This window comes from Anarhichas minor, unplaced genomic scaffold (assembly GCF_050575085.1).
Source record: "Anarhichas minor isolate MPS153535 unplaced genomic scaffold, ASM5057508v1 ptg000027l, whole genome shotgun sequence".
Classification (NCBI taxonomy): Eukaryota; Metazoa; Chordata; class Actinopteri; order Perciformes; family Anarhichadidae; genus Anarhichas; species Anarhichas minor.
This window is the reverse complement of record NW_027466473.1, coordinates 11,455,356-11,463,043: the sequence shown is the minus strand read 5'-3', so window position 1 is coordinate 11,463,043 and position 7,688 is coordinate 11,455,356. Positions and strand designations below refer to the sequence as shown.

General features: G+C 41.6%; 1 protein-coding gene across 1 annotated transcript; it reads left to right on the top strand.

Moving 5' to 3' along the window:
* Nucleotides 1-1,755: 1,755 nt before the first annotated feature.
* f9b (coagulation factor IXb) lies at nucleotides 1,756-7,414 on the top strand. The gene is made up of 9 exons (XM_076102438.1): nucleotides 1,756-1,843; nucleotides 2,458-2,463; nucleotides 2,858-3,021; nucleotides 3,139-3,163; nucleotides 3,255-3,368; nucleotides 3,587-3,718; nucleotides 5,247-5,653; nucleotides 6,274-6,418; nucleotides 6,852-7,414. The coding sequence occupies exons 1-9, from the start codon at nucleotides 1,756-1,758 to the stop codon at nucleotides 7,412-7,414; spliced, it is 1,644 nt and encodes a 547-aa protein (XP_075958553.1).
* The last annotated feature ends 274 nt before the right edge of the window (nucleotides 7,415-7,688 follow it).

The following is a 7,688-nucleotide window of genomic DNA, read 5'->3' as shown; positions in this document are numbered from 1 at the left end:
CTAATACAGATGCACAATAATGACTGAAAAATGAATAGAATATATAATGAATAGTTTTATTACCTGTTTTTATTTCCAATTCTTTTTTCCTCACCAGTTTACAGCCTGTTCACAATAAAGACAATCAGATTATAGAAATGCTGATGTAATCATTTCAATTTGATAAGCAGTCACGATACACAGTCTGGATAGGATTCTGCTCCACTGGGGACAAGCTTTCCCACCAGCATGCTTTTCCTGGTTTTTAACCCACTTTGCCGTGCCTCTTTCTGTGCCGTTTACATGTGAGATGCTTGACATCAGCGGCCCCCTCCTCCACTGCTGAGCCACTGTTCACAGCACTGACAGCTCGGGTCCCAGAACACTAATCAGCACGGAGTGGTTTAATCACAATTGTTACCAAATGGGCGGTGAACCTGCGAATTGTTATCTTCCCACACAATCTTTTCCATTGTGAAAATCTGAAGTTTGCAAAGGGGATTCATTCAATGGCACTTTGATGCAAGATTGATGCATGCCACCCTCCCATTTAAATCACCCTCAGCCAATAAGTCACCACAAGGCAACTGTTGCCAAGAAGCTGCTGGCTCAAGGCCAGCTGACCTGTCAGTCACAGTGATTTGTCCGCAGCCACACCCTGTGTAACTCACAGTCTAATCAAACAGCCTACAATACTCAAGATCAAGCTTGGAGTTTGGGTGTTTTTTGCGCCAGAGTGTAAATTGCAGCAGCAGCGGAGGAGTTTGAATAATAATGTCAGTCTCTTCTGCTGTGTCAAAATGACTTTAAGCTGATTTGCCCATCTGGAACATTTGTCTCCTCGAACGGTGATACCGTTTAAAATCTGGACACGTTACTCTGTGTGTGTGTGTGTGTGTGTGTGTCTTTGTGAGGAGCAACTTGAGTACATCTTTGAAGAGTTAGGACATTTTGGCCCCCTTGTCCTCGCTTCCTTAAAAGGCTGTTTTGAGGATTAAGAGTTGGGGTAAAGCGAGCCTTTGTGTGTAAATGTTTTGGCGAACAGCAGCCACTGTTGCAATAAGTGATATTTATGTCACAATGGTAAACACCTAGCACAGTGTAAAAGCAGCACAAACTGATTAGTCAAAAAGTCAGTGAACTGAGTCAATAATGTCATTTCACAGCAATATCTATCTAGTTTGCTAACATTAGTCATCAGCTACTTCATACAGACCAAATAAGTCTGAAACAGCAAATCCTCTGAATGAATCGATGTGTATGCTTTTTTGTGTGTGTGTGTGTGTGTGTGTGCACAATTACCCCCATTTGTCACGTAAGCCATGCTACGAAAGCTGCTTATTGGTCAAGACTCATTATAAGAAAACATGATCAACAGCTGGTAATGTCAACAAACACACAACAATGTCCAGAACTGGACTTCTTTCTCAATATTTGATGTTGAGATGTTGATGTTGCTCAATTTCAACATGACGCGATTGAATAAAATCATCTACTTTTTGAACTTTGGCTCTTTATACCTCTCTCTCTCTCTTACTGCTATACTCACATTCAAAATCTCTCCCACACTTTTGACCTTACCCTCCCTCTTTCTCTCTCACACACACACACACACACACATACACACACACACACACACACAAATGTGAACAAACACACATACTCTGCGGCCTCCCAGGTGAATAAACAGTGTGTTGCTGTACTTTGGAGTGGTGGATCTGTCTCTATGGCACTCAGTTCACGCTTTGGTTCTATAGTCAAAAGCGTTTGGACACGATGGCCAGACTTTGTTTACTGGCTTTTATAGCTGGCTTACTGCTGGAGGTGTACGGACTGGCCGCTGAAGTCCCAGAGGAAAACACAGGTAAATGACAGAGGAGCAGGTACGGATTGAGGAGGCGTCAGAAGGTCAGAACGGTTAGGAGGAGGCTGGAGGTCATTTCTAAAGGCTTAATCTCTGACCCCAAGACTTTAAGAGACGCAACTCAAAAAATCGAGTTCCTTGTTGTTCTGAAACGTGGTTGTAAAAAGTTTGCCGTTACTTTTTGTCATCGAGGACAGCAGATGTGATACATTGTGCCACTTGTCATGCTGTCTTGTAACTGTAAAAACTGAATTCCTTTTGAATTCATTGTAAACACTGATGATTTGAAATGACTCGAGCTGTTGTTCTCCAAGGTGAAGGAAACCACAACCTTTAAAAGCTGTATTGTAAGTCCACTAGGAGTGTTTGATACTCAACAAAAGTAGTCTTACTACCAAAAAGCAAACGTGAACCTGGTTTAGTTTTTTTCTTTTCAAACTCATAAGAGAGCTTGACACCATGATGATGGGTTGTGATGGTCTAACAGGTGGTTAATGCATTTTGACAGAGGTATACTGATGCAAGGCTTAGTATTTATATTTTATACGAAGAAAGAGGTGCAAGGCAAAGAGTACAGGACCTCTCTCCGACAGTAATACATCTATGGGTGAAAGGGACAGGTGCGTGCTGGTGTTTGCCCAACGATTTGGTTTCAGCAGTTGGATCTACAGCTGTGGTTGTGTCACACATGGAAGCAATACAATTTCTTTAAAACACTTATTGACACCATATTCCTTCAATTTGTGTAAAAACGTAGACCTACTCCTTCTCAGAGTCGCAACTCTGTCAAATCTGAACACAGACGCGATACACATTATTTTAGCTTCAGTGGGACTTACACTTTCTGATACACATATCTCCGATGATCCATTGCAAATAAATGTCCACAAATTGTTGGAGAAAACATAAAAAAAATAAGTATGTAACTCCTTTTGAAGGGCTACTACTGGAGAACAATAACAGAGCGTTTTCATTCATTTCCTTCTTTGTCTTCTGTTACCTTTTTGGGAGCAGTGTTCGTGTCTCAGCAGACAGCAGACACGGTGCTGCGTCGCCTGCGCAGGTACAACAGCGGCTTTTTTGAAGAAGTACAGAAAGCCAACCTGGAGCGGGAGTGTAAAGAAGAAACCTGCACGATGGAGGAGGCCAGGGAGGTGTTTGAGGATGTTGACAAAACTGTGGGTTAGACACACACATACACACACACACATACACACACGTATAACCCAATCTCCCACTGTAATAAAGTGGCTGAACTCTCATGTTTCTCATTAATGTCTGTGTTTTTATTTCAGATGGCATTCTGGTCCGTCTACATTGGTAAGACAAGTGAAAGACAAGTTGTCACAGTTACTTTACAGCCCCTCGTCACCTCTGAACCTGTGTGTGTATGTTTTATACTTGTGTGTAGATGGTGACCAGTGTCAGCCACCCCCCTGCCAAAATGGAGGTGTGTGTGAAGACGGAATCAACACGTATACCTGTTACTGCCAAGGAAACTTCAACGGCAAGAACTGTGAAATCGGTGAGTTCTTTCTTTTCGCTGACACACGTACAGTGTAGTGTATTAGAAATGCACCGATACAGATATCGGTAACAATAGGCCGATCTGGTATATGTATATATGTTTTGTATATATATATATAGATATACACACATATATACAGTCATACAGTGTGGGGGCTAAGATGATTAAGACAAGCACATAAAAGAGATTCCATCTGCTTTCCCGCCTGTTTCCAGAGATGAACAAGCAGTGTTTCGTCAACAACGGTGGATGTTCCCATTTCTGTTTCATGACGGCGGACAGACCCGTGTGTAAGTGTGCAACTGGTTACAAACTCGGGCCAAACAAGAGGAGCTGTAAAGCAACAGGTACAAAAAAAAATCATAAACCATATATTCAGCAAAGTGGTTGTTCAGGGTGTTGGTTATAGGCTACTGTATATGTAGAAGTTCATAAATTGTGTCTATGGCGTGTCCCTCACCACATCCCTAATCACTGTGCTCTATTTTACACTCTAATTACTACACTACCCACATTACAGTGAATGCAGACTGAACAAAGAGTGCATATAATATATATTTTCAGTGGTGGAAGAAGTGCTCAGAACTTTCATGATGGAAAATGATGGAAAAGTAGCAATATCACGGTGTAGAAATACTCTGTTCAAGTAAAGTAGAAAGTAAAAGTCCTGCATTCTAGATTTTACTCAAATGTACAAAAGCAGTAACATCATAATATACTCAAAGTATCAAGAGTAAAAGTACTCATAAGGCACAATGGCTCATTTCAGAATAGTGGATTTTATATTATTGATTATAGTTATTGATTCAGTCAGTCAATAATTAATTAATGTGTAAACATCACTGATGACGCAGTTGGTAAAGAGGGAGCTCATTTTGACTACTTGATATACTGCTGTGTAGTTTAATCATCATTTATTATTGAATTGATAATCCGAATTAGACTAAAGCTCTTAAGCAATAGTAAAAAGTACAACATTTGAATTTGAAATATAATGGAGTAGAAGTAAAGTAGCAGAGATTAAGCTACAATGTTTGAATAAAAGTACATACTTTTGACCTGAGCATAGTAAATGTGCATGAAGTGCAATGCCAAAGCAAAAAGGGTAACTGTCTATGTCACATATGTACGAATGAAAACAATCTTACAACACTGGAACCTCATTGTACACAAAAAGATTTTGCTACTAAATTGTACCAGTTTCATGAAAACCTGGTGTCAGTTGCTTTACATAAACTTCCTCACCCACAGACGGATACGAACCAGAACTCAAGAGTGATATACGAGCCGTCTTATAAACCGCAATAACACAGAATGCTGGACTCATCATGTTTCACTTCTCGTCCCACTTCTAACAGACTGGCTCACAAACTGTGTGTTACAGTTTATAGCTGTCAAATAGCTTACATAATGTTCTGTTGACAGCATGAACACCTGCTTTTTAAACCAACGATGCCGGAGCAACTGCTTCAACATAGACTGAATCGACCTGTGATTACACTGACCGTAACCACTAAAAAACCCTTATCTTTAGCAAACACACCCATCTCTAACCTACTGCTGACACATTCCAAATTCTTACTAAAAACCTAACCACTCCAAAAGCCTAAATCAATTGGTCAGCTAGCTAACAAAAGGGCAAACATAGAAATGGCAACTGCTCTGTGGTACTGTATTTGCTCAGGAGCCAGAGTGATCAACATAACAACCGTGTGATAATATAAGTAAAATCACAGTGAAATAGTTGAATCTGCCCATAGTTTAAAGCTGTATGGCTGCACCCTCAGCATGTGACAAAATAACAAAAGGGTTGCTCTGACACTAATATTAAATGATGTCTCTCTCTCTTCGTTTTGTCCTTTGTTCCCTCCTCAGAACAATTCAGCTGCGGTTATGTGCAGTCCTCCATAATCCCGCGGTCATCAAGCCCGGCAAACAGCTCTCACAGACAAGACAATTCCAGCTACACCCTGGAAGATGACTTCTATCACGAGGAGTTTATTGATTACGACGACTTCAATACAAATGATTCAGACCCGTCCAACATCTCTGCGGCCTCAGCGGTAAAAAAACGATCAGTGAGGTCGGATTCAAGCTCCTCTGTAAATCCAGCGGCGGTTCTCATGAACAGTGGGGAGGCAAGCAGTGCCACTGAAACGGAGAAGAAGCAGCTGCCTTCCTGGGCTTTCTTCCCCACACTCCCCACCATCACAGCACAAGAGAACACTGACCAGAGGATTGTGGGAGGCGATGATGCAAATCCTGGAGAGATACCTTGGCAGGTACTGTAGTGTGGGGTGCAGAACAAAGAGATGGGGATGAGCTGAAGGCAAATGGGTAATATTCACAGTTAGGTGGTTTTTTTTCGCTTTCTTCTTTACAGAAGACGTGACGTATAATGACATCACCTGCAAATGGTGAACAATATTATGTGATTGGTTGTTTTTGTACTTCTTTGTTTTGGATTGTATGTTGCTTCTCCATCTAATCTTGCATAAATATACGACTTGAAAGTCTGGAGATATTAAAGCACAAAAGTGGACAAAAAAAGAAAAGAAGGAGAAGCATAGAGGGCTGTTTGCTTGCTGCTTCTGGATTTTTGAGATCTAAAGTTATATGCCACATATCAGCTGAATAAAGCAGACATCCGGTTGTGCAAGATTGCATCTCACGCTACATTGTTAAACGTCAAACCTTTATAGTGAAGTAAAAACTGCTGTATTTTCCCTTTTTAAGAGGCACAGAAGTCAAAGCGGGAAAAGGAGGTGAAAGATTAGACTGCAGTGGCGAGGAGAGAGGGTGGATGGAGAAGAGAAAATGTGAAGGGGACAAGGAGGCAGCATTGTGCTGTGATGTTGCTCTGCCATTTTGTGCATATGGATGTATTTGTGTTTGTGTGCAGGTGGCCCTGATGTCTTCCTCAGACACCCGTCAAAGAGCAGAGCCTTTCTGTGGAGGATCTCTGCTCAATGAATTATGGGTCATCACCGCTGCCCATTGTCTGGTGCTGGAGGGTACTGGCATAGAGAGTTTCTTCGTCAGAGTGGGTAGGAAAAACAAACATGTAATCTATGATCCATAACTCTAAAGTAAAGACAAACTGGTCTTAATCATTGCAACTGATGTCAGGACATGTTTTTCTTTGGACCATGTCGGTTATTTGCACATTTTATTCCAATAAGTACAAATTAATGCTGACTATTTCCCAAAGCATAACTTCTCTATCCTCCAAGCAGCCATTGGTTACAGTTCATGTAAGAACAAATAATTCATACTTGACACTTGCTTGAGACCGACAATCGAACAGTTATCAATGCATTTTATCCTTTTATTGTGTGGTAATGCAGTGGCCTCATCGTAGTTGGTGCATTCAGTGGCGCTCTGACGTTTGAGATTTAAGTTCAGAAGATGCTATAGACCTGACACATTGCCTGGTGCAGAGAGTAATTCTAATGCTTATACATTAATCTATGCTTCTAGGTGAACATGACGTGAGCCAGGATGAGGGTCCAGAGCGAAACCATGAGGTGGCAGAGCAGCATATGCACCCCACGTATAATGCCAAGAAGTCCCTGCATGAAAATGACATCGCACTACTGAAGCTCGCCATTCCAGTGGAACTGTCCAACCAACGGCGTCCCATCTGCCTGGGTCCCAAAGACTTTATAGAGAAGCTATTGAGGGACTCCAGCAGCTCTCTGGTGAGCGGCTGGGGAAAGCTTAGTTCAACAGGCCGACAGCCCACCACCCTTAAGAAGCTGGAGGTCCCCTACGTGGACCGCACCGTGTGTAAACAGAGCAGCACATTACACCACATCACACGCTTTATGTTCTGTGCTGGCTACGAAAGTGAACAGAAGGATTCATGCAAGGGGGACAGTGGGGGGCCGCATGCCACTTATTCCAACGGCACTTGGTTCCTGACAGGTATCGTCAGCTGGGGGGAGGAATGTGCCATGGAGGGAAAGTATGGCGTCTACACTCGAGTAGCACGGTACTACTCGTGGATCTTTCGGACAACAAAGATCCGAATTATCAACTGACAAATGGAGTTGTCAGCCAACAAAACATACAGAGGAAGTGAAAGATGTTTTTTTTACTGAATCGTGTTATTTTCGGTTCCTTAATAAAAAGTAATCAAAATATCTGAGTATTTTAATTTTTCTGTTGAAATATTGCAAACTAATAGCTTTTAGCTCTTCATACAATGTGTGATTTGCAACTAAATGCAATCTTAAAATGCCAATCTAAAATGTTATTTTATGTACCTGAATCTTAAACGGGTGTTTTCAGTTATTCGGTCTAAGTAAACCTCTT

Coding starts and splice junctions, on each gene's coding strand:
- f9b (XM_076102438.1), top strand. CDS start 1,756: ATGGCCAGACTTTGTTTACTGGCTTTTATAGCTGGCTTACTGCTGGAG. Junction 3,022..3,138: donor TTGAGGATGTTGACAAAACT/GTGGGTTAGACA, acceptor TTTTTATTTCAG/ATGGCATTCTGGTCCGTCTA. Junction 5,654..6,273: donor CTGGAGAGATACCTTGGCAG/GTACTGTAGTGT, acceptor GTTTGTGTGCAG/GTGGCCCTGATGTCTTCCTC.